A 26,782-nucleotide genomic window follows, 5' to 3' on the forward strand; every position below is an offset into this window, starting at 1 on the left:
ATGATGAGATGCATTTTGGACAAATGGATTCTCTTTCAACCTTTTTATCTGCAGTTAAATTGAGTCTTGTAATAGTTCTGAGGGCCTGACACTGAAATCTCAATTTTGTAATTTTCTTCCAACTGTCTAACCAGACTTCTCTGCAAAACATTGTGGTCATAAGAAGAGTTTCATCTCTGATTTTCTCTTTTGCTCTCTTGTGGTTTACCACTCCAACCTGGGACGGCATGTCTGCTGCCAACAGTATTGTTTGAGACTGCACAAACTTATCAACCAGACTACAGAGCTGGCTCCTGACCGTCTGCTTTTTTGACCTGAGCTGTTCTGACTGTTGCCCTCCATCACAGGAGAATGCCCTTCCTGCTGTTTCTCAGCTGATCTATATTATTATTTGCTGTAGACCAGCTTGTAGAGCAGAAAGATGACAGAGGCTTTCAGCTCTAGATTAGTCCGGCTTTTTTTGTTTCCTGCGTAATTTTGTTGGAATTAGTGATGTTTTTTCCCTTGTAGCTCGATAAAGCATGTTCATAATAATCCAGTGGTTTTCTGTGTGTCTGCTACTATATACAATAGTTACAATACTGACAACTATTCTCCTTGTAAACAAAACTCTGTTTTTGTCTCATCAGGTATGCAGACAAGTAGTTTATTATGAATTGACTTTTGGTTCTTCTGTTCTCTGTAGTGCACCAAGTTCACTGGTAGGTGTAGGTTACCTTAGTAGCAAATTTCTTTCTCAAATCTGTTGGGTATCTTGTTAAAAATGCATGCCTCCCCCCTTCCCTGTCTCCCATCCCTTGGTGGAATGGGAATGATGTTGTCAGTTAAGTGCTGGGAAAAAACACGCTTCGACCACAGTAACTCATTAAATCTCTATAGATTCTGCCCCACAACATGCCTATTGTAACAAAGTCCTCAGAAGGCTTGGGAATGCCATCGAGTGGGCTTGGCTTCATGTTTTATAGCACCACGTGACTGCAGCTCCCTGAGTTGTGGCTCAGAGTTGCATAATGTGCAAGATGTTGTGAAATTGGAAAGTCTTTCTGTTCTTCTGCATCAACTATTCCAGTTTTTTTTCCTCTGAGTTGATGTTATTCTCTCTCTGTGCCCCATCTGTAGTTTGTGGTGCTCTATTGCTGCACATTACACTCTCTGGTCTACAGTTAATTCATTTTTATTTGCCTTACTGCAAACATATGAGCATCAGGAGTTTGTTTTGTTCGGGGTTTTTTGGGTTTGGAATTAAAAACATTAGATTTGGTTAAAAGTGATAAATAATAAAAAAAAAACACTGATTTTAGATGTGCTTCTTTTTTCTATGGAGCAATTTTGATGTCTGACAAGCATATCCATGGAATAAGTATATAACATTATAGGAAGGTAAGAACACAAACAATTAAAGAGTTAAGATAATTAAAGGAATATATATGGGAAATGAGAAATGAGTAGGTTATTATTTAATGCTCTTTAGAGTGCTCATCAGGGAATGGATATTTGAGCATTGTGTAGACTCAAGGTTGGCCGTTTTTTTTTTTTCTTCTTTCAACTTGATTTATACATGTTACATGAAGTCTTATTTTCAAACAGGATGTGTTTGAAATAGGTAAACAAGGGTGTAGTTTGATATAGGGATGGGCGATATATTGAATATATGCGGGATGTATCTGTAGTTCCCCATGCACAATAGTTACAATGACTATCAGAACCATCAAGTACAAATTTGCATGACGACAGTAGGCCGTCTGCATCCACTTCACTGAGTTTCCTTTTTCCCACACATTTAAATGCATCGTAAACCCCTCCGTAAACAGGATTATTTTCTACAGTAACCAGCAAATGAAATATAGCGACAGCAGGTGTTTCAGCAGAGCAATACATGGCAGTGGTTGGATTTCACACCGAGGAGGTGGAACAACAGGCACTAAAAGCCGTGCAAATTGGCACAAAAGCATTTTTGCAAAAGGTAGTTGTACAAATGTGTTCCACCGCCTAAAAAGTGTAAAATGAATAATGTTGGAATCTCTGCATGTCAGCGTCTCCTTGCACACCAAACGTTTAAATCAGCTGTGAAGCAGAAAACGTTGGCTTCGTTGAAAAAGCTATCCCATGTAAGAGATGGGATACGTTATTTAGATGTTTTTTAGATACTCTAATACCTGTGATGTCTTGTTCAGAGGTTTTGCAGGTTTTTTCTAAACTTGGCAATGTTCTCAATTTTACAAATGTTTGTGCTTCTTTAAAATTCCCAGCACGTAAAGATGAATGCAAATACTTTGAAATGCTCTAAAAATGCCCTAATTTTTAGACAGTATTTCCACTTTGTTTTTGTAATTTGAGGTCAATTTATTTTTTCATTCTGTGTTTTTTTTTTTTTATATTATCATACACAAAAGATCCCTTTTTTATTTTGCATCTTATTTAGTATTGTATGTTTTTGCTTTGTTTCCTGTTTGGTTGCTGGGATCACATTAAAAGTTGAATACTGACACTGAAAGACATAATGTGGCTGTATGATTTGTGAAAAGCTTTGAGCTGGTTAAAATATTTGTTTTAAATTTGAAACCAAAAGTTTGAATGAGTATATCAGTGCTATTTTATGCATTCTATTGTTTTGAAGGTAATTTAAACATAACAACATAAGTGTACATGTCATAAACAACATCATATATATATATATATATATATATATATATATATATATATATATATATATATATACATATATATATATATATATATATATATATATATATAGTGTATCCTGATTATAGCCCGAATGTATCGTGATATTAAATTTTCTCCATATCGCCCAGCCTTAGTTTGATATGATACAACATTAAATCAAGTTAGTTTGAAAAAATATTTCCTGAATATGAAATAGGTCGCAAAACTTCTATGGGTGGAAGTTTTGATCCTGTTTTAGTCATAAATCCTTTTCATCATCTAATTTCTCACAATTGTTTGCCATTTGCAACTTCCCTTGAACTTCTGCAGCTACAGTTGGAAATGAAATGGAGGTCATCAATGCAAACCTTCCATTCAGTAAAACTAGATTCTCCCTTTTTAACGTTGTCTAAACACCACCATTGTCTTCTAAAATATTTTATTTTTAAAGACTCCCTTCTGCTGGCCCGTTGGCCTTATCATAACAGGGGTACATTTCTTTCCGTTTTTTTATGCAATTATTTGCTTCCTTAATGTTTTTATTCTGGCTTCAGCTGAAGTTGAATGTGATGCAACCAAACCTGCTGGACTCCTTCTACTATTAGTGTATACACAACACAGCATTACCTCCTCCCCTTTCCCTAATGTCAGTCATGGTCCTGTCTTTCTTCTATGTCATTTCCTACTTCGAGAAAGAGGATTCCATTTTTCATTCCATCTATTACTCATTTTATGTAATGTTTGTAGGTTCAGTAGGCAGATTTACTTTGCTGTTTAAGTGCCCATTCTACAAACAGATTTTTCCTTTTGTTTTCAGTAAACACATTTTGATTTCAGGAAAAGATACATTAATAAAAAAATACATTTTCTATTTGATTATTTTATTTCAGAGGGGAAAAAAAATCCAAATCAATCTGGCCCAATGTGGAGGGAAAAATTATCAATCCATTTTAAGTAATAAAGTGTGTATTATAACATTTTTCTAAAACTTAATTACGTTTCCTGCCAATCTTGTAAGATCAACAAATTAGTTGAATAAAACTTGTCTTGCATCAATTAGATTAGGTAAGCAATTAGGGGACCGATACTAGCCAATAGTAGCCAGCACTGCAGAGGCCTAAAAGTTTATTTTCAAATAACCTGTAAGGTTTCAATTTCTTTTTTCATACTTTGAAAGAGGGATTCTTATGTATTAAAGCTGTTTTACATTTTTTCTTTGCTTTTAAAGCTTTCTTGTTTGGCTTTTAAACCCCATTATAAAATCATATCCCAAAATCAATTATCATAAAAACTCTATGTTGATACTTAATCTCACTTTGTTTTAATTTAATTACTGCTAATTAATTGCTAAGATTAGACCTACACAACAGATTTAGAGCTCAGCAGGGGTGCATCATTTGTTTAAAGCTCTGCACAATCTAAAAATAGAAACGCTGGCAGAAATCATCATTCTATTCTAACGAACCTCCATAACATTTTTTGAGTGTGGGGCGTTTGCTTTTGAGTTTACCAAACTTTTAATGCTATGATGTTTTAACTTATGTGAGAGTTGTAGAAAAAATGTGATGGAAAAAAAACTATAAATCTTACATTTCTTACTTAAGAATCATAGTATTTATATAAAGCTTATTTCCCCATAGTGGTGAAATTATTCATCTCCATTCTAACTTTTTTTTATGTTTCCGGCAGTAACAGTAAGATTTTCAAATCATCAACATTTCCAGGTCGCTTGGAGAAACAAATGCTCTGTCCACTACCCACTATACCATCCTGTGGCAGTTCCAATCCCTGACTACTGGTAGCTTAACTAGAAGTTGTGGTAACTTTAAATTCCCATAAGAGTTAAATAGAAAGCTTTATTGTAACTGTGTACAGAAAGTAAAATGTTATTTCATCTGGTAGCATCTCCTTAGCAGCTTTTTGCAGTGGTGTCAAAAGTACACATATTTGTTACTTAACCCCTTGAACCCTACGGACCCACCGGCGGGTCCAGCTGCTACGTGACCTCGTAATTTTACCAAACCCCCAGTATTGATGTAAAAAACATATTTGGCACAGTTTGGTGACATTTATGGATAAATGTGCCAAAATGGCCTCTCCGCCTAAGAAATTTCTCACTAATACCATTCTAAAATAAATATGATTCATCTGATTGAGTCCAAATTTGGCATATTTTTACACAACATTTAGATTTGAAAGTCTGTACTACTTTTTTGTGCTATAAATAATATTTTGGTAGTGTTTTGCAATGTTTATTTCAAAGAAAATTTTGGCGAGGTTCAAAAAAAGCAAAAATATTTTGTATTTTGTCCCTAATATTTCAGGCAGGGTCAAAGCTACAATGGTGCTGACACCAGAAAACCATTCTATGACATCTTACCTTTACAGACGTACCAAAAGTTTCTTCTTAAATCTAATAGCTTTGAGGCTATAAGTTATTTACTTTTGTGTGTTTTTATCAGGCAGAAATTTATTTATACCCCCTTAGGGTGTAAGAGGTTAAGTAGAAGTATAGATACTGCAGTTTAAAAACCCTCTGGTAGAAGATGAAGTATAAACTTGACCTCTTTACTCAAGTAAAAGTGAAAAAGTATGTTCTCCAAAAACTACTTAAAGTATAAAATAACCTGTAAAAAAAAAAAACAGATGCCACTATATGAATCGAAAGCAAAATTTTTCGACCATTTCAAAACAATTTTTTAAGATAGGGCCAAGGATGAGGGAGGTCTTGTTGGTCTCCATTTCCGATACGCTCTCTCCTGTGTCCAACCTTTCAGAAATTTCTTTTTCTGAATCCTACATTGTAGCATGGCGTAGACAATTTGCTTTGCAGTTTGAAGAACACCTGCTTGCTTCTGATGATTTCCTTTAACTAACCAAAGCCAAGAGTAACAAGTAACGTTTGTTTTAAAAGGCAAGGAATAGAAAGTACAGATACCTGTGTGAAAATGTAATGAATAGAAGTCAGAAGTAGGAAGAAAAATAAGTAATGGAGTAAAGTATAGATGCCTAAAAAGTACAGTAACAAAGTATTTGTACTTCGCTACTTGACACCTCAGGCTATTTGTGGAATTTAAATATACATTTTGAAGAAGACTGAGCCTTTTACTGGAAAGCTACCTCTAAAAGTTGGTCTTACCAGAATTTTACAACAAAAATACAAAAACTAGCAGAACTTTCACTTGCTGAAATGACCTACAACCTACAAGTCTTAAGTGCTGACAGCTCACTCAGTAATGGTAATGAGTAGAACTACCTTTGAATTTCTGAACTGACTGACATTACTGTCCTTGTATTTGCAAATTAGTCTTTCAGGATTTTAAAACTGGAAAAAAGGATTTCAACCCAAAAAGAGAGTGCGTCACTATTCAGGTTGTTTATGTGGTGCTTTAATCTGCCGAAGAAAACCATGATTGATAAAGAGTAATATAAAACTTGATTTAATCTATTTGGTTTATTTGTGACTCTTAATGTCAGTCATGAGTGTAGCTTGTAATGTTTACTTTTAGCTCTTTAGCAAATAACTCCCTTGCGACACTGCATACCTCAGCACATGTAAGCTATGTTATCTCTGTTTAGTACTAGAGTTGTATGCATGGGAAGTAAAGCTGGAACGACGACGGGATATTGTTGTTCTACTCTGTAAATCCTATTTGTCTACTCTAAATTAAATCAGTATATTATTATTATATATTATATGATTATAACAATATTTTTTTATCTGTGGTGACACTGATTTTTTTTTTCTTTTTAAAAATGTAACAAAAACTTTGCTTTAAAACAAAAAGTGGACAAGATGATACAGCAGGATTTAGGTAGAAATGTTAAGGAATGAGGGAAGTTGTTAGGAATGAGAGGCAAGCAGAGTGAAAGAGGTGGGGCCTTGTCGTCTTATCTGCACATTCCTGCAGATTGTGTGTGTGTGTGTGAGTGTGAAGGGAGGGGTAGGTAGGGAATGCTGATAGCTGTGTGTATGCTGATTGGCTGAATCCAGTTCCAGAGCTGGATCTGGTTGTCATTCTCAATGCACTGGTTTGCAGTTTATAACAACAGGCACAATAATAAATCCGGTTCCCCGTGTTTGTGTGTGTGTACATGTGAGAGTATGCTTGAGTGTGTGTGAGTTGTCTTAATACAGTCTCCCAGAGATGGTCTACTACCTATGTCCTTGCTGTATTAACTTTTATGTTCTCTTTTTAGTTAATATTCACATGTAGCTGTGAATATGTAAAAAAAAAAAAAAAAAAAAAAAAAAAAAAAAAAAGAAAAGAAATAGTCTTTGGCTATGAAACATGTTTTCTAGTTTCTAGTTTGCCAAGACTTTAGATAAAATGTGGAGTCATTTTGTTGTGCAATAAGGTTAAATTTTAAAAAGAAATAAACTAAAAATAGCCAATCCCATGATGCTCCCTGGCCATTAATATGTCCCAGTTTGCACATCCAAATAAAAGAAGAATCTTTTAATAGAAAATATCTGTCTGCTCATGCTTTTGTAAGAAGAGGTTAAGACATTTTCAGAAGGAAAACGTGCTTTCTAAGAGGTCATCGAAGTTTGTGAGAAAGCCACATTAATTCAACCCACAAGGACTGTGGTAAATGTAAATGAGAAAAGTCAAAACCTACCCAAAAGTTATGGTTCTCCTCTTCAACCTCTATACTTCCTGTTTCTCTGGGCACAAAAAATTAGTGTGGTTGAGCTGAGATGACTTTGCTGCTGGATAAGCTGCCTACACAGTAGTAGCCTAGCCTAGCTTTGCGTGTGTGTGTGTGTGTGTGTTTTAGTTACAGCTCACCCCATTGTCTGCAAAAGTATTAGCTGACCAACAACATCAGATAAAACTCACTTGTAAATGGGGACTTTATTAAGTATATACAATCTATTTGGTATCCCTTGATGACCTGCATTTTTTGTGGAACAAAAGCTCTAGCTGCCCACATTAAATTAAAAAAAAGTATTTCAGTAAGAGATAATGAGAGATAATGTGTGCTTTCTGTAAAGCTAATTTCACAGTTACAAAAACATTGTGGAATCATGATTCATAAAACAATCATTATGGTGCGTTCACACCAAAGGCATTCGGGGCGGCAAAGCATCTGATTTACATGCAAAGTCAATGGTGGACAGCATCAAGCAGCGTTGAGGGTTCCGGCAGAGCGCCCAAGCATCCTGGAATCTCAGTGTCAGAAATTGTTGCAGCTTGACACATAGCATCAACCAATCAGAAAGCTATTCCAGAAGTTTTCTTGAAGACCGACACTACATGCAAGCTCCACAGGGGATGTTTTTAGGTGCAAAAAAGGCCAAACTGTTGACTAGCTTGTAAAGACAGAAGAGAGCAGATAAACAACCAGAGCGTTGAAGTGTCAAAGCATCTTGACCAGTGTTTGAGCCAGCATTCAAATTTTGCCTTTTTTGACACCCAGAACTTGTGAACGCACCACAAGACAAATAAATTGGATATGCCCAAAATGGAGCTTTGTAGCAAACGTCCTGGTGGATTTTGCATGTAGAAGAAGATAAATATGTGAAGCATCTCTCACTCATAGTTAAGCATGGTGGAGGATCTATGATGCCTCTGGATAACATCTCTTTAACAGCTCTTTGAAGTTTGAGGATATTTTTAAAAGTAAAAGTCTTGTAACCTCTTTTAAAAAATTGAAAATGGATAGTTAGAGAAAACATATTTGCTGAGTAATTATGCTAATGTCCAAATCAAACTTTTTTCTTTTTTTTTTCTCAAACATCCCTAAATAAACCTCCTCCTTCTGATTTCTTAGTCCCTAAAACTTAATCCTACAGAAGCAATTGTTGGTGAGCTTTAGGGCATGGCAGTGAGTCGATTTTTATCAATTTATCATATCTGTTTATGGTGACTTGTTTTTTTTTTGTGTTTTTTTTATGTTTTTTTTTTTTATGTTTTTTTTTCCCTACCAATAGGCTCATTGGGTTTTCATAGCTCAGTGTGACATCAGTTCATCCCTCTTTGTTCTTTGATACTCGGGATTGATAAAAAAGTCTAATACCATGAGCTGTAAATCTTTAGTTTGTTGTATCTTCATTCTTTGTTGTAAAACGTGATTATCTTACAAGCATGTTTTGCTGAGTGAATTTTATTTCCCAATAAATATGGTCAGGTCACCTCTTAGAGTGAATGTTTGAGTGAATGATAAAAGTTTGTTTTTTTACAGTTATCCATATGATATGTCATTTTTTGACAATCATAAACTTAAAGTAGAGAAGCGCAAACTTTTTACTGGATTTGGTAGGAAAAACACTGGAGATTAGTTTTTTTAAATCACGTGGCATGAAATCTACAGGTTTTCTTTTTAGGGCCAAGGCTGGTACTGAAGAGTTTGATTAATTTACTAATTATTCACTCCCAAGTATGTGTTGCTAATTTTTCTGTTGAACCAAATATGAGAATTTAATAACAAATAAAGCAAAAAAAAAAAAAAATTGAAAAGGAATGACTGGCAATGAGTGTGCTTTGCATGATCTTAAGGCATGGCAGCTGAATGTGCTAATGAATCTGTGAATGCATGCATATATTTGCCCATGATGATATGATAAAAAAAAAAAAATAACATGGGTACAAAATATCATTCAGTAGATGCACGGGTCCATCTCTTTTTCAGCTGAGGAGAAGTCAGCATAAAAGAGGATCCAGGAAGTGTTGTCCAAAATCTCCTACCTATCGTCTTGCATGTTTTACAACTAAAACCTCAGTTCAATCACATCCCCTTCCCTGGCCTTGGGAGAACTTCATAATATACTTTCAGCAGGGACCAATTAAATACATGTAGGATACCAGGACCTTAAGGACTGGAGTTAGACACCTCTAATCCAGAGAGGCTGGTCAGAGAGGAATCCTCTCTCTGTGTATGTATGTCCGTCCATCCATCCATCCATCCATCCATCCATCCATCCATCCATCCATCCATCCATCCATCCATCCATCCATCCATCCATCCATCCATCCCTCCCTCTTTGCTTTTATGATACAGAGTAGACATCAGAGGGAAGCATTACTCAGATTAATGTTTTAATCCACAAACCCTAGATTATGTTATTTTTTTCCTCCATCCTCTCTTTTCTAGTAGCAGCTCTGTATACTTTTCAGTCAGATGTGTGTTTTTGAGAGTGTGTGAATTCGCTCTGATGCTGAGGGGAGTCCTCCAATGTATCACAGAGCTGTTGGACAGAGAAGTGATGCTCTTTGAAACTAATTAACTCAAGCACATTTGAGCACGTCAGCACGACAGCACATCACAGCTGACTGAAGCTCCGCATCATCATCTTCTTCTTCTTCGTCGTCATTATTTGCCTATGGCTATCTGTGTGCATACTTTTATTGCTCTCGTTCCTTTTGTCGCACAAGCAACCTTCCCTAAAAGATTGTTACTGCAGAGTTAATCTTTTTAAATACGTGAGGTGCCAGCAGCTATTTCATGAAGGTTGTAATTACTGAGTGCTGCACGGCTCTGCAGAACACAGACTAATCTGAAAGACAGAATGTAAACTCTTGCATCAGTGGCTTACACATGCCATGTGTTTGCTGCTGAGTGCTTGCCCTCCAGGAAGAGCATGTGTGTGTCCTTAATTATGTGTTAGTGTGCGCCTCCTTCCTCAAGCTTTCCTTCAAGTCCAGTAAAAGTGGAGAAGTTATCACTATGAAGGCAATAATTAGTTCTCACCTCATCTCCTTTATAAATCAAATAAATGTACAATTTGCCACCTAAGACTTCTTGTGGGTGATACAGTGACTCTTTTTTAGGCAGCAGGCCTAATGCCTAGGTGAAGTGATTTAGGAGAACTTTTCACTGGTTTGCCATTGGGTTATTCAGGAAGCTGGAGCTCTTTCCTGCAAACAGGAAGCGGAGGGATTTCCTGTGTATGCTGTGACTGCTCTAGCTCACATCCTGCCTCTGGCTATCAGAGAAGTCCAGAGAGACTGACTTTAAGCTTTGTTAGGATTTTACCTCTCATTTGTCACAAAGACATTACTTTACGTGACCCTTGAGTCAATATATATCTCTAAACACCTCTAAGTGACGATAACAAAATACTCCAACTCTCTCACTTGATGTCAACCAGCGCAGTGCTGAGCTGCTCAACCTCGCCCACATATTCATCCCCTGTGCTCTCTATCAAAAAGGGAGTTTGGGATTGAGTTTTTGATACACCCACAGCCTGAAACATTCCTGTGGTTCCAATAAAGGGAAGGTAGAAGAATGGAGGCTGTGAGTAATGACTGAGTGGACAACAGCTGCATTGGTGAAGCATTGATGAAGAGCTTGTTTTTAACTTTTCCTGAACTCCCTCAAGCTTTGGGTTTTACTCATACGGTGACCTCATCACCACCTGTTGCTGCTGTGCCAGTTTTTTTGTTGGAAGAAATGTTACAGGAAAGAGACTAAATTTAGGTTTTGGGATGTAATTGACACCTCATAGCCAAAACTGTTGTATAATCCCGGTTCACATATTTGTAGCTGTTCTGAAACTCCTGCAGTTGGTGCTCTATGAATGACTTTCCTTTTCACATTCCTGCAATTAAAAGGTATATTCTATTTCAAGTTGCATAAATTAGAGATGCACAAATCAGCCCCAGATTTGGCCAATGTTTCTTTGATTGGCTCCAGTTGATGTTCAGCATATTTGAAAATGTATTAATTAAATGGGTTAACAAAGAACCCAATTAGATGTTAGATGGTGGTTGTTGATTTTGTCATTGCCAGTGCAGTGGTTTGGTTGAGTTCTTTTTTTTTTCTTTCCCCAGCAGCAGACAATTATTGTCCATTTCATCCTAATTCCTATCTACTCAGTCCATAGCTATGCCCTGCAGAGCTGGATTTTTCTCTTTCTTTGAAGAGCTTCAGTGTGCTGTTATCATCTCTGCTGGTCTGTGTTTTGATGGCGAAAGCAGAGCCAAGCAAGACTAACTGTAGCCTGAACAAAGAGGCCCTGTAGTGTTAGATCATGACTGGTTTATGTGCATGTGTATTTATGTGTATTGGTGTGAGTGTGTGCACAGAAAAGTATATGTGTGTGATTTGGTGGTTGCTCTTTGTTTCCCTGCCCTGGGCTTTGCTGGCCAGAGCTCAATCCTGACTAATATGCATGTATAAATACACTATGCTGCCGTCACTTCGCCCAACATCAAGAGTACCATTGTTTCACACAACTCTGTGACTTCAGAGATAAAACCTCATTCTTTGTTTTAAGTGACTGTTTTCACTATTGTTAAATACCCCCCCAACCCTTGTGTTGTGTTGAGTCCCTTGTGTTTTTGCTTGTTTTAACCTCTGAGTATTAAAAGGTCTTTTAGAACTTGCAGTATTTTACATCAGAGCAATCATAATTGTTATAAAACCGTGGCTCGAAACATCTCTAACAGCCAGATGTTTTTATGCTTGTTGGTGAAATATTATATAATGTTCTCTCATCTACACCTCAAATATGTGTCAACATTAACTTATCATTATTTGGATGTTTTTGGTATCAATGGCTGCTTGTTTTTCTCATCCGTCATTTCTACTGTTGTCATTTTTTCAGCTTACTCATAACTAGCAAATTAAGTTGTTTTTCTTTTTTTGCAAAATGATGCAAGTAATTGATCAATGAAATAACTTTAAGTTGATTTAATAAACAAAAAATTAATTGATAAGCTGCCATTTTCTTAAAGACCTGAGTTTTGTCTTCTATCAAAAGGATCTTTTTATAACATGAAGGGAACAATATTTTTTATACTATGCTTAGTTAAAGAAAAGTAGTAAATCCTGAAGATTCATCAGTCCAGGTTTTTAAAGGCCGATGGCCATTATTTTGGCAATCTAACTGATCCCTGATGTGCTGCTGATTTTTCGGCTCATTCTCAGAGCCCATACAGTTTTGTTTTTTTTTCTTTCACCATTTACAAAAAAAATGGCACAATTCTAACAAATGTCTCACTTGGCTCCATTTAAACAAAAACAAACATTAGCATATACACATTAGCCTGGGTGCCAGTCAGAACTTAGTCCCGCCCACAAGGTTTGAGTTCGGGGAAGTTCGGTCTGGCTCTGCTCCATAGTAGCGCGAGTATTAAAGCCCACTGTCAGGCGATCCAATCAAATTGTCAGGGCGGGCTTTATACGATGATGGACAGATGATCAAGAGTAACGTAATCAACCACGTGACCAAAGCGCGCTAGGGTGACAACAATAATGGCTGCCGCCGGAGAGTTTGGGTGATTAGATTCTGCTATTAGGTCTGTTCTAGAAGATATCGACAGCAAATTAATTTTAAAAGAGGAACAGAGAAACGCGATCAAGTCTCATCTTCTTATTCTAGGCGTGAAACTGCACGCTTTGATTTTTGTGGACAACAACTATGCCTCGCTTAACATACGTCACGTACTCCGTTGCTCTTATTGGTTGTAGATCTATCCAATTGAGTGCAGAGGCATTTTTTTTCCTGGTTCGTTCGAAACACGCCCCATAATCACAGCTCTATGGAGCAGTATCAGACTCATATTCTGACTAGAATTGAGTAGGACTACGTCAGGCTATATACACATAGCACATAGCAATAAGACTAAACTAAACGTCACTAATGAATACTAAATTACATATTAGTTGCAATGCATATTCTTCAAGTGATCTCAAAGCATGGTTGCTGAATTGACCCAAACTTTTTTAGCTCTGCCCTCTTTTTGTTTTCAACAAAGTTTTTGCTCCTTCTTAATCTGTCACCCTGCTTCAACCTTTTCAACAGTTGAAAAAATAAAGGTCAACAGCAGTAAATTAAATATTGCAAGAACATAAACTACTATCCACTTGAAGTCACTAAAAATACCGCCTTTAAAATGCAGTTATTTTAAGTCAAGCTCTTTATTTTATATTGTTACAGAATATACAATTGCTATTGATAAATAAATTTTAAAAATACTCTACCTGGGTCATTTATTCATTTAAGTTCTGCCACAGCCCACTGCATGTACACTGTGTCACCGCACTGATTTTGGGAACAGCTAATGATCTGTCAATGCATTTAATATATAATATTGGACAAAAATGGCAGCCAGCCGATGTATCTGTTTATCTCATAAATTGTTATATTTTACCTATTTCTTGTGCCCGGTCTATTTAATAGTGAGTGAATAAACAAAGTTATCTTACACATTATATAAACTTATTTATTATATTAGAAAATGTATCTAGTATAACAAAACTGGAATCTTTTAGGTTACTGTGATGGATTCAGACTGAAGGCAAGAGGAGTCACAGGTATTATAATACAAAAAACGAAAGTTTTCTTTTAAGCCCAGAAGTTCTATTTTAGAAAACAAACCCTCAGCTCATAGAAGAGGTCCAAGGAATAGAATTCAACTCAGGCAAAAAGGTGAACTAGACGACTGACTGCAAAAACATAATTTGATTCAGTTCAATTCAGTTTATTCAATTCACAACACATGTCATCTCTAGGCACTTTACAATTTGACCAGATCATACAGTCAAATTGATTCAAAGTTTTCTTTCTAAGGTAAACCAGTTGATTGCATCGACTCATTGACTCGAAGGTAATCCCTCATAACTGACCTACCAAACAAATCACACACAAACAAACATATCACTGGTTGATCAGACTGTTATAACACAATAGAAATATTTACTATTTACACGAAATAACACTGCACAGTTACAGAAATCATATGCCGAACACAAAAAATAACTTAATCTGAAGAAATTAGAGAACCCCCCAATGTCACTCACACAGGCTATCAGACTATTTGCTACTTAATTTCAACAAAGTGGATGCTGACTGTGACTTTGCTCTTTTTTTATTTATTTTAAACATATCCTGCATTCAGTGTTTGGAAAGAGTGCTGTTAGCTGCACCTTTAAAAGGGTGATTCTGTTTGCTCACTTAGGAATGTCAAAACTTTATTTCATGAAGTACATTAACTTACAAAAGTCTTCCCAATCCACCATTCTTTTTGCTAGTATGTCTTTTTCTATCGTTTTACAAGCATTTTGAATATTTACATTGAAAATTACATTTTTTTTTCCAGTTTTCCATCATCAAATTCTTGCCTCCAAAGTACAGCAGAGGAGCCCATAAGGCGTCTCATCATAGATTCATGTAGGGCTGCAACTAACGACTATTGCTATAAATTTGATTGCTATGAATTTGAATCCAATAAACCATTTATTGGCAGTTTATCTTCAGTTGAATATTTGTTTACATCACTGTTTTTACGTCAGATGTATTAGTAACAAATTTGACATTTTAAACTGACAATGGAGAATCTAAAAAAAATAAGGTAAGTTGGCAAAAAAAAAAAACATCTAGAAAACTTTTTATATCCACATCAGAGCATTGGGCTGCTAAAATATCTCTCTTGTGTTTGACTACTCTTAAAGCTATCTTTATAGTCCAAGTTCAGCCAAATGGGAGAGACCACCTGCAGGTCTTATAGCTCGGTCACATGAGTCCGACTAACTGTTTTTTCTCATGGCGTACCCCATCTCTGTCTGCCTGAGCTAGTGGATGAATGAATCAGTGAATAGATGGATGAGTGTATCACAAAACATTTCAGAGGAAGGGATGCGTTGAGGAATGCTGTGGCTAAATGGGTCAGGTCCCCTTAGACAATGGTGGCTTTACTTTGTGATACGCCGGAGCAGACAGGAGGGTAGAGAGGGGGTACACCCATGCTCTCTGTACCAATTATGGACATAAATAACTTCCTCATATGGCTGCCATGGAAATTAGGGTCAAATGGTTAACTCTGTTTTCAAATAACTGATTCACTTTGGTATGTTACAGAGCAGAAATAGGAGGAGATATTTTAAGCAATTTAGGACCATTGTGAGCATTGTTTTAAAGCTGGTACTGATCAAGTTTCAGCTCTTGTCTGTGTTTTTCAATATTCTGCAGACTTTGTCATGTCAGTGTCTCTCTCTTTATGTTTGTTGACTGTTTATGTACAAAACTCAGGCATCAAGTGTCTTGACCCGTTGGCAAATACCAGACACTCTTATCAGGTGTCTCTTAATACCGCTGCAGATGGCAGGGATGCAGCGTGGCGTTCCAGTAAACTGTATATTTAGAATCAGGGAAGGTGATGACACTAATGACCAGGGTGATGTTGAAGATGACGGGTGAGAAGGTTTAAAGATTAGGTGTTGATTAGAGGGTGTGCTGGTGAGATTATCAAGATGACAGGGTGGACTCCTGACGTGTTATTTGAAAAGGCTTAAAGCTGCGGTAAATTAGTACCCTTTCCATGTGTGCCGGTGTTTGTCAAGAACTCTGCTACAGCATAACTCTCAGTCCCTGCAAGCGGGGAACACGGTTACTTAAATGGCTGAAGAGAAGTGGAGTGGAGCTGTTATTCAAAGAAAGATGGAGAGCACTTGAGAAGACTTTGATGCCTGATCAAAGTATATTTGGCATGGCTTTAGCAATATAAAATACAGTCTGATCTCCTATGTTTGGAACACATGATCAGTAGATCAATCAAAATGGTTTTGTCGCAAAACTATTTTCTTCCAAATTATACCAATTTCATCAAAACTATGGACTCCTCAAATTAAGCCCAGTAAGCACACCTGAAAGAGATTGACTGATACAGTTTGTTTTTTCCTTTTAAGGCCGATGCTGATACCAATTATTGTGGCATCAGTCTATACAATCACTGTTTTTTCGGGGGAGGGATTCCTTAGGTCAAGATTGTTTTTTCTTTCTCTATTTACATGATAAAATGACACGTTAATACAAATAACACCAATAACAGTAAAAATTTAAATTTAAACAAAGAGAAATGTATTTACAATGTGATCTGGAGGTATGGCTGCTGAATGCAATAATGAATCGGAGAATGCATGCACATGCTAGATGCCAATAAAAGAAAAAAAAATATTGGCAGCAAACATCAGTCAGAAAAAAAACAGCATGTACTTGAGTTTCTTTAGTAATAAGGTGTTAAAAAAGCAATTTCAACCTGAAAATGCACAATATATCAGTATATATTCACAGTAATTTGTTGTACATGCAAACTTTTGGTACCTGTGTAAAAGAAAGACTTGCCATCATGTCTGATGTATTTGTAATTAAGCAAAGAAGAAAAAAAATAAACAAATAAAAAAACAGTAAACAAACAACTTTATGATCATTTGAAACCCCATGAGATGCCTGAGGTTCTACTAATCAACATTTTTACAATAACTTGGCTCAAATGTTTTGAAATGCATTGGGATTATAAGGTCCTGTCAAGGAATCGGTAGCATTTCAGTTTGTCATAGTCATATCTTTATGGTGAGTCAAAATAAGCGGGTCAGCTAGGAATAGCTTGAGCTGTGACACTTTACTTAAAAAAATGTATGAATTCCAATTTAATTAAATGTGTTCTCAAAAAATCTTGTTGCTGTTTAAAGAAGTAAAAAAAAAAAACGAGGCTTTCAGGTGTGTTAAGGAAAAAATGAGCAGGGTGGCAGACTACAGGAGCCGATTAATACCTCAGTTGGTCCTATTTTCCCCAGCATGCCAGAATGGCAGCATAAATTCACCCTGTTGGTCCAGGCAGCATCTGACAGGTCTTTAACTAGGCTGCTGTTACTCAGAATGTCCTCACACTTTCCCACTGAAGCATAAAGTGATGGAAAAAACAGACTGATTTACCTTGTTGAAAATACAACAAGAACTCAAGTTACATTTACTTCAAGCCCACTTCTAGATAATGGGGTTACATAAATCGATAAATTCCAAATTTTGTATGCAGTTATCATTTATATTTGGCCCCATTATGTCAAAAATAAAGCTGCTTGTACTTTGAGTACTTTAATGATTATATCTGAAGCTGGGCCTTCATGTAGGCAGAGCTTTTAGCTGTCCCTTTCACAACACCCCCAAAATAATGAATATTGATAATGTTTAAGTATTTGTACCAAATTAGCTCTGTTTATGACACTGATCCTTTTTCTCCTTTGTTTGGTCCTGCAGAGTGCAGCAATGGAAGAAACAATAATATGGGAACAGCATACGGTGAATCTTCACAGGGTAAGTTCTCACTACTTTCAAAACCAACTCTTCCCTGCCGTCTTCTCCCTGCTTCTCGTTAGCAGCACACTCTTCCCTCGTTCCTCTCAGGCCTTCTCTCGAATCCTTTGTCCATCCACACCCCTTCTCTCCTTAACCTAGAGACCTGCGGGTTCAGGAGCAGGATGTGTGCTGATAAAACAATAGTCAGGGAATCCAGATGGCAGGAAACGAGTCTAAGGAAGACAAAAATCGGCATCCTTTTCCTTGCCGTTACATTACACTTCCTCTCCTGCAGCTAACTCTTCTACTTCATGATGGTGCTTCAGAAAAAAAAAAATCAGATCTGTGATTAATTAACTTTTTGTCCTGTTATTATGATTGAGCCGCCTTGCATTTTTTCATAAGGCTGCAATCAGTTCTCCAAAACTACACCCTGGCTGTTTTATGGTATCCAAGATTTCTGACTGCTAAGCGTTGAGACGGTAAACCATGCATGGATGAAGCTGCTGTATCATGGGATTGAGGCAGAGCACCTGTCTAGACTGGCCTTGCTTGCGGTAATCTAATTAGTAGCAGCTTTATTGAAGCTGGAGGAGCGGCGCAGTGTGACCTCAGCCTTGCAGCTCTTATGTTACGATGTCGTAGTGAGATTTGTCCGTTGCTTCACAGGCCTGCTCTCTTGCTTCTTTATTTGCAACAGCAAAGTACAAAACCCTACTAAAGATTTGCAGAGTATCGTCTTGTCAATTAGCTAAGCTTTTACACACCTGTTTTATCACATTGAAATGTGAAAATGCAACTCTATTAGCTCTGCACATTATTAGGAAGTCATTAGATCAGGTGTTATTGTAAAATATTGTAATTCTTATGATGGATGTTTTGGAATTGATCATTTGCAGCTCTTGTCTGAATTATATAAATACTCTTATCAGTATCAGTCAGTGTTGTGTGTGTTTCTTGTTGACAGGCTGCTGGATTTGGGTTTGGCATCGCCATCTCAGGTGGACGAGACAACCCTCATTTCCAGAGTGGAGAGACATCAATTGTTATATCTGATGTGCTGAAAGGAGGACCTGCAGAGGGTTCACTTCAGTAAGCTGTGGACTATTTCGCTGTTGATTCTTTTTTTGTTTTTCATTTCTCATAATTTTTAACATCTGATATTTTTTTTGTTTTAGAGAAAATGATCGAGTCGTTATGGTGAATGGTGTCTCTATGGATAACGTGGAGCATGCGTATGCTGTTCAGCAACTACGCAAGAGCGGCAAAAATGCAAAGATTGTAAGTTAAGCACATCTTACTGAATGTTTTATATCATCATTACTGTCTGGCCTGTTTCATAAATAAGGGAAACCTAATATTAACCAACTTTAACATTCAAAATATCTCTTTCTTTCCAGACTATTCGTCGGAAAAGAAAAGTACAAATCCCAGTTTCCAAGCCCGGTGATAGGGAAACAATGTCTGAGCATGAGGAAGAGTACAGCGATGAAGATGAGCGTTATGATCGCCAAAGGCGTCACACGCGTGAGCGGAGTAACAGCGGGAGGCGGGATCTCAGTCCCTCGAGGGAGAGAAGCATCTCACCACGATCTGATCGCCAATCGCGAACCTCATCTGCTCCTCTCAAGCCCTCCAAGGTCACCCTGGTCAAATCCCGCAAAAATGAAGGTGAGTTTTGATCGTTTGGGTTCAATCCCCATAGCCTCCACTCTGGCTTCCTGAGCAAGACCCTTAACCCCACACTGCTGCCCGGGCACCCCATGATGGCAGCCCACTGCTTCCAAGGGGATGGGTTAAATGCAGAGGTAAATTTCTCCAATGTGAGATCAATAAAGTTAAATTTCTTTAGAATCACTTTAAAATGGGCTAAAGAGAAAGTAAACAAACCAATCATTTGGCAGAAAGAAAAGGGAATTACTACTCAAAGTTTCTCATATTAGCTGCCAGTTAGATATTATAAAAAAAGAATCCAAATACCGTAAATTCCGGACTATAAAGCGCACCTGATTACAAGCCGCACGCTCTAATTTTAGAAAGAAAATAAATTTTGTACTTTTATAAGCCGCACCGGATTTAAAGCCGCAGGTTTCCCACATTGTATGAGATATTTACAAATAAAGATATTACACGTGAGCATTTTTTAACGTTTGATTTAATCCATATGATAAAAAAACAAATACGGTACATATTATGAACGTTTTTTTTTTTTTTTCAAACTACCTGTAACACATTTTAAAACACATGTGTCGGTAACACGCAAATAACGCTGCATGTGCCGGGACTTTTAATTGAACAACTCATTGAACAGAACATTGCTGCCGACCAGGAAAAGTCCTTAATCATTTTCTTCTTCCTCCTGCGCACTAAAACCCTCAAAGTCCTCTTCCTCGGTGTCTGAATGGAACAGCTTCAGGATGCTGTCGCTGACTTCAGTCTCATCTTTGTCGCTCTCACTTGAGCACTCGCGGTCCTCTTCATCCCGCAGCAGCCCAGCCTTCAAAAACCCGCCGGTGATGCTGGATGTTTTTACACGGCTCCACGCATTGAGAACCCACTGGCAGACATCGGTGAAAGATGCCCTTCGCATGCGGCCAGTTTTGGTGAAGGATTTCTCGCCAGTGGTCATCCACGTCTCCCACTCACTGCGCAGTGCCACTTTAAATGCATGGTTCACACTGATGTCCAGTGGTTGCAAATACTTGGTGGTGCCCCCAGGAATCACAGCTGCAATTGAGTTTGTCCTCTTGATGGCAGCTTTTACAGAATCTGTAATATGGGCCCTCATGCTGTCCATCACGAGCAGTGCTTTTTTTTTGATGAAAAAATCCCCCCGGACGCTTGCCATAGCACTCCGTAAGCCATTCCTTCATTAGGCTTTCTTCCATCCAGCCTTTCTTATTAACTTTCACCACGATTTCTTTTGGGATTTTTTCCTTTGGCATTGTCAGCCGCTTAAAAATCACCATGGGTGGAAGCTTTAGTCCGGATGTTGTGCAGCTCAGAACACAGGTAAAGTGCGTCCTCTCGTGACCCGTGGTTTTTACTGAGATGGACGAGTCACCTTTTTTATTAACAGTCCGCATGAGAGGCATGTCATAAGTCAAAGGTACTTCATCCATGTTTATAATTTCATCTGGCCCGATGGAATGCTTCGCTATCTTTGTTTGGGTGAAAGTACGGAAGAGAGCGAGTTTTTCCTCATAGTCGGGAGGGAGCTGCTGACACAACGTCGTGCGCGCCCGGACCACCAGGCCTTTTCGTTTCATAAATCTGAAACACCACGATGGCCCACCTCTGAAATCTTGAATTTTCATGTCGGTGGCTATTTCTTTAGCCTTCAGCCTGATCTGCACGGTGGATACACCGCGGCATCCCGCTCGCTGTGTGTTCACCCAGTCTTCAAGACAGTTTTCAAGCTCCGGCCACCTGCTGTGATTACCTCTGAAAGCTTTCGTGGTCTTTTTGCACCGAGTCAGTTCCTCACGCTGTTGTCTCCACCGTCTCACCATCGACTCATTTATCCCAAAATGACGTGCGGCAGCTCGATTTCTGTTTTCAATCGCCAGATTTATTGCCTTTAATTTAAAAGCGGCATTGTATGCTTTTCTTCGAGTATCCATGTTGAGGGTCAATATGAATGACTGATTTACAAGACTGCAAATAACAGTGAAAGTGAGAATTATGTATCGCACAATTTCATTTGACCTCTCTGAATATCCATCAATTTAATTGGTCTGTTTTTCGCGCCATGAAAAAAAAAATTTATTAGCCGCACTGTATTATAGGCCGCAGTGTTCAAACAGCGGGAAAAAAGTAGCGGCTTATAGTCCGGAATTTATGGTACAAGAAACAAAGCTATCTGAGACCCACATTTATAGTGTAATATAGATGCTCACTGTGCTGTTTAGAAGCCCTCAATAAAAACTGATCCTGTCAGTGAGCCCCAGGGCAGCTGTGGCTACAATGTAGCTTGCCACCATCAGTGTGTGCTTGTGAATGGGTGAATGAATGTAGTGTAAAGCGCTTTGGTCAAGTCTCCTGACTTGAATAAAGGCGCTATATAAGTACATGCCATTTACCATTTTATTCTTTCAGAAAAATTGTCATGTTATTTTTTTGATATTTCTATAATAAAATGAATATTATCATTATGTTGATTGCATACATGTAGAGAAAGAGAGAACGGCAAGGTTGTCCTAAATTGGTTCTTGATCTTCAGGAAGGAAATGAATAAGACTTAATGGTGTTATTAGCATTTTATTTTTCTTGGTGAGAAGCAGTCTGCTTTGCAGGTAATGTTTTCCATTTGCAACTTGTGAAATTTAGAAGTAATGTGTGGAAATATTGGAGTTTTAAACTTGCATAAGTTAAGTTCAGCTTGCACAAAAGGTTTAGTGGTTATTTCAGATGGTAAATAGGCTCTTAATCTAACCTTGTTGTAATGTTTTGAAAACAGAATATGGCCTACGGCTGGCCAGCCACATCTTTGTGAAGGACATTTCCCCAGAGAGCCTGGCTGCCAGAGATGGAAACATCCGGGAGGGAGACGTTGTGCTAAAGGTGAGCCTTCACATGGATTGGCCAAATTGTGGTGGAGTAAAACAGCAGTGTATTTAGTCTCTGTTTTTGGAAAAACTTTTTGCTTTCATCTGTAAAATGTGGTTCGCACATTATTCTTGACTTTTGCTTAGTTTGCTTGTTTGTAGTTGAGTAAACTATACTTTTCTGACAGTCTTTGGACTTTTCTCGGCCTATGTGTAAGCGGATTGATCTCCGTTAGCCTAAAATCTGGGCAAAAAATGAAAAATCTGAGTGTAGTTAGTGCCTCCTCTGTAACAGCAGACTGCAGCAGTAAACCTGTGCCGTTGGTTTGGCTTCTTGTGCTGAACTGCTCCTCCCTCTCTGGCAGATCAATGGCACGGTTACAGAGAACCTCTCGCTGATAGATGCCAAGAAGCTGATCGAGAGGTCAAAGGGGAAGCTGAAGATGGTGGTGCAGAGAGATGAAAGAGCCACGCTGCTCAACATTCCAGACCTTGATGATAGCATCCCGTCAGCCAATAACTCAGACAGAGATGGTGAGAATAAGTAATGAACGACTGCAGCTAGTGCAGGATTTAGAAAGATCTGACAGCAGTTTTATGAGATGTAGAAAATCTTTTAAAAACAGTTTAAGTAGGTTTATTGTTATTACTTTTATATGTCTTATGGAAACTAACATATAATTAATTTCACTTGGAAAGACATTTCAGAGATCCATTCGCTGACATCTGACCATTCCAACCGATCCCATGGGAGAGGTCAATCGCGTTCTCCTGACAGGCCGGACACAGCGGACCACCTCCGTCATTCTCCTCGACAGATCAGCAACGGCAGGTAGGCCAGCCTCACACATGGCTGCAGATAGGCTGATGGGATGTAGCAGTCACATGTGAAACATCCGTATATCCTTATAGCCAGTCCATACATCATGTCCACACCCACAGGTGAGCGGGTGCTGAGTAAGCACCTCGGAGCTCATTAATCAGTATGTGGAGACGTAACATACACAAAGCATCGTGTTCCCCATGGAGCCATCAAATGCCTTCCAGTTACAGCTTTCTGTGGGACTGAATCAGCAATGAAAGCAGAAATCAGTTCAGCTGCTGTTTGACTATGAGATGTTTGCCGAGATCCTCAGCTTTTACTCCTTTGTGCTCCTTTCCAGTGATTACTGTGTAATGAACACACTTTGAGACCATCTTTGCAGTCAGGTTGAGCCTTTTCTGTTATTTCTTTTTTTGTAGAAGCAGCAAGTTCCCTAATGTATAGATTGCAAAATATATTTTGCAGCAAGCCTAAAAATGCAGTCTGTGTCCCACCTGGGTATTGAACAGGATGACTGTCCACCTGATAAATGAGGATGTAGGAGTGAATGCTTATTATGGTATCTCTTGCAGTTGGGACATATGGAATATAACCGATTTAGCTGCAGTGAGCGTGCCTTTTACTTTTATCTATAAAAAGTATAGATAACAGCAATGCTTTAAAAAATTAAGTCAGGTCTGAACTACTAATGTCATGCACTTTATCATACAAGTTGTTTTTTTTTTCTTCTATATTAGTAGTAAATTGCAGAAAGCCTTTATAACTGTAATCCTGATCTAAACATTTGCCAGTTAATTTGTACCACAATAGACTTGAGTTTTTGTGATTTCTCTTTTTTCTTTTTATTGATGTTTTCATTATATTGAGTTTCACTGTAGGATTTTTTTGGCCTTCATTCACAGCTTCTATTGATAGAAATGTGCAGAGAGTATAAGGGGGCAGTTATTAAAGGTCCAGAAGGTAGCTCTCTACCACAACGCCCCAGGCATCCCTATTTTTTCAACCAGAGTTTATATACAAATATCGAATACAAACAAACTTTTCTTAGATTAACGGTTAGCTGTACTAGAAAGCAAGTTGTTCAGAGTATCATTTTGGATGTAGGGCTTTTCCAACCTTTGCTGTCCAGAGTGCATTGAAGGGTTCAGGAACATTGCGTCTAAACTCAAAAGGTCAACTCTGTTTAATCCTTCATGGATCAAATTTAACTCAACAACCAGGGAATGGTGTAGCCTGCATCTTTGTATTTATTAGCATATTGAATCTCAAACTGGTTATTTCTAAAAAAAAAAAAAAAAAAAAAAGAAAAGGGAGAAAAACTGCTATCATAAGCTAGCAGAAAATATTGATGTCCGACTGAAGGCAGCAGAGACCAAGCAGGAAGGAAATCTGCATTTTAAACATGCTAATCCATGCTAAATGTGTAAGCACTTAAATATCTTCAATAGATCTATAGGGAATGTACAAATGCATTTAGACAGCATGCAATAGTGGAGATTTTAGTGCCTCTTTAACTTCAGTACACTTATGCAGTGGTCAAAAAACAATCCCACATTAAGATATAGCTGTTTTTAATCCATCAACTACACTTAATACAAGGCAGATGGGTGTTCATATTCAGCTGTCGGGGAAAGGGTTACTCTGTAGATCTGTTCCCAAGAACATTTAAAGATTAAATCATGAAGTGAAACATTGTCTTTTTTTGGTAATGCTTCTAAATAAAGAACTGAAACACAGAGATTTAAGATAACTGAGATTTATTAGATTTATTCATATAATGATTGAACATCGCCCTGATTTCTTTGTTTTCTTGATTATAAGATGGATAAGAGGATATCACTGATCGGTTCCACACAAAGTGAGAAAATGACGATAAAATGTGTTGTAGCTCATTGTTATTTATTGAAAGAAAAGAGAAGAATGCAACCTCCAACTCTCCCTTTATTTCAACATTTTAAGACTTGGGATCATTTATTTCTTCTCCTCAGGGTAGCTTTCTGTTGAATTAATTGTTTGTTTTTTATCTGGACACTGTTGCATATGTAAAAGCAGCATTATCTTTCATTTTTATATATCCCTCTGAAGTTGAACATGCCTTTTTAAGCCTGCTTCGTATTACAGGCATAAACACATCCAAAAAAACAAGCGCATACTGAAACATCTGCTGTTGTAGCAAGATGTCAGGTCACTATGTTTCTGCTTGTTTAACTGGCTTTTTAGCTGCTAGTCTGTAGATTAACCTTCAGTGCAGCTGAATTTATTTGGTGTTTCAAACTGTGGTTTTAATGCTGCATAAGGACGCTGCTTAGATTGATTACTGTGGCTAGGGAATTCATGAATGTTTTATTTTAGCTCTTTAAACATCTTGACTGTTTCCATGTAGAAACATTTTAAGGAGCTTTTTTCTTTTAATATATGTGGCAATATATTTTTCAGCATCACTAGACTGATATAAAGGAATCCTGCTGCTGTCTCCCTGTTAAAGGGGGGTTGAAGGAATTTGACATACTTCCCACAGTGTTTGGATACATCTGATTGGCTGAAAGGCTTTGGGAAATTCTTTCCATCAAGATGGATATCTGCTCCTGCCCTTTCCTAAATACGACATTAAAAAAAACAACATTCTCATTGAGTGTTTGTCGGCGAGTTTATGTTCGCTCTTTGCATAGGAAAAAACGTTCCCTCTGTTGTTTTTAAAAGGAATTAAGATCAGATTCTCCTGTTTAGCATCATGGTTCAACTTAAAGATGCACACATGTGAGTAAGATGTTATCGTCATGCTGTAGTGGGATGTATTTGTTATTGCTTTATTATCATGTTTGTTTGTTATATGCTCTGTAAGTTGCAACAAAAAATGACCTCGTTTAACACTCAGTTTTTTTTTGTTCTGTTGTTCATTTTTTTGGCAATGTGAGGAAAATGTACAAGCAAGGGAACAGAACAGAGGGTTCTGTCAAACAGCGTTTGTCTCTATAACGCCTTTTATTTTTTATTTTATAACATCATTCTGCTGAAATAAGCAAAAACATCGAGCCGACTCTGCCGTCCCTGCTTTATTTTATTTTGAGTCTCTTCTCACTCTTGTTTTGATTCGTGATTTCTATGCACAAGGATGCACAACCCAGGCCTTTAGCTCTGTTATGTATGTTCACTATGCTTCCCTCATTAACCTCTCTTCCTCCACTCTTCTGCTCTATTATTTCGCTTGCATCCAAATCCACTAATGTTTAATTGTAAAATTGAATTGTATACAGAGCTGCAGGAGAAAATCAGGAACCTAGAAAAGGCAAAGGCTGCAGCTTGTCATTTACATATAAATGCATGTGCTGTTCTGCTTGTCTCGCTGCGCTGCATCGTGTTTTATTTGTTATGAAGGATTGTACTCTGCATGGAATATCTTTATTTTTTCTCCACATGGCTGAAGGAAAATAAGTTTGGACAGGCATGAGTGATGGTGAGCTGGTTTCCCCTACTGCACCTTCACATTTCTATTCAAAGGCTTTCTAATTCAACTGAAGTGTTTTGGCGGCAGGGAGCCATGTGACCAGATTGTAATCCAAGCATTGTCTCAAACTGCAGTTTTCTTTATCTAACACCCTGCTGGACTCACACGTTTTCTTATCAGACACTTCTGTTGGGAAGTATATAAACTAGAAGTTTGTTTTATGAGCCTCATTCTCTTTGTGTGTTTTACTGAGAATTTTACTTTAGAAAGATAAACAAAAC

General features: G+C 37.7%; 1 protein-coding gene across 8 annotated transcripts in view; it reads left to right on the forward strand.

The window, feature by feature from the left end:
- The window catches only part of tjp1 (tight junction protein 1), a 126,287-nt gene that overhangs the window by 79,071 nt on the left and 20,434 nt on the right, over positions 1-26,782 (forward strand). For all 8 annotated transcript variants that reach the window (XM_015384581.1, XM_015384611.1, XM_015384619.1 and 5 more), the window contains 7 exons: positions 17,648-17,704; positions 18,654-18,778; positions 18,865-18,967; positions 19,087-19,357; positions 22,146-22,249; positions 22,599-22,767; positions 22,933-23,065. In XM_015384581.1, coding sequence (XP_015240067.1) covers positions 17,648-17,704; positions 18,654-18,778; positions 18,865-18,967; positions 19,087-19,357; positions 22,146-22,249; positions 22,599-22,767; positions 22,933-23,065 — 962 coding nt within the window. The remainder of the gene's footprint in view (positions 1-17,647; positions 17,705-18,653; positions 18,779-18,864; positions 18,968-19,086; positions 19,358-22,145; positions 22,250-22,598; positions 22,768-22,932; positions 23,066-26,782) is intronic.

This window comes from Cyprinodon variegatus, unplaced genomic scaffold (assembly GCF_000732505.1).
Source record: "Cyprinodon variegatus isolate N-32 unplaced genomic scaffold, C_variegatus-1.0 Scaffold15, whole genome shotgun sequence".
Classification (NCBI taxonomy): domain Eukaryota; kingdom Metazoa; phylum Chordata; class Actinopteri; order Cyprinodontiformes; family Cyprinodontidae; genus Cyprinodon; species Cyprinodon variegatus.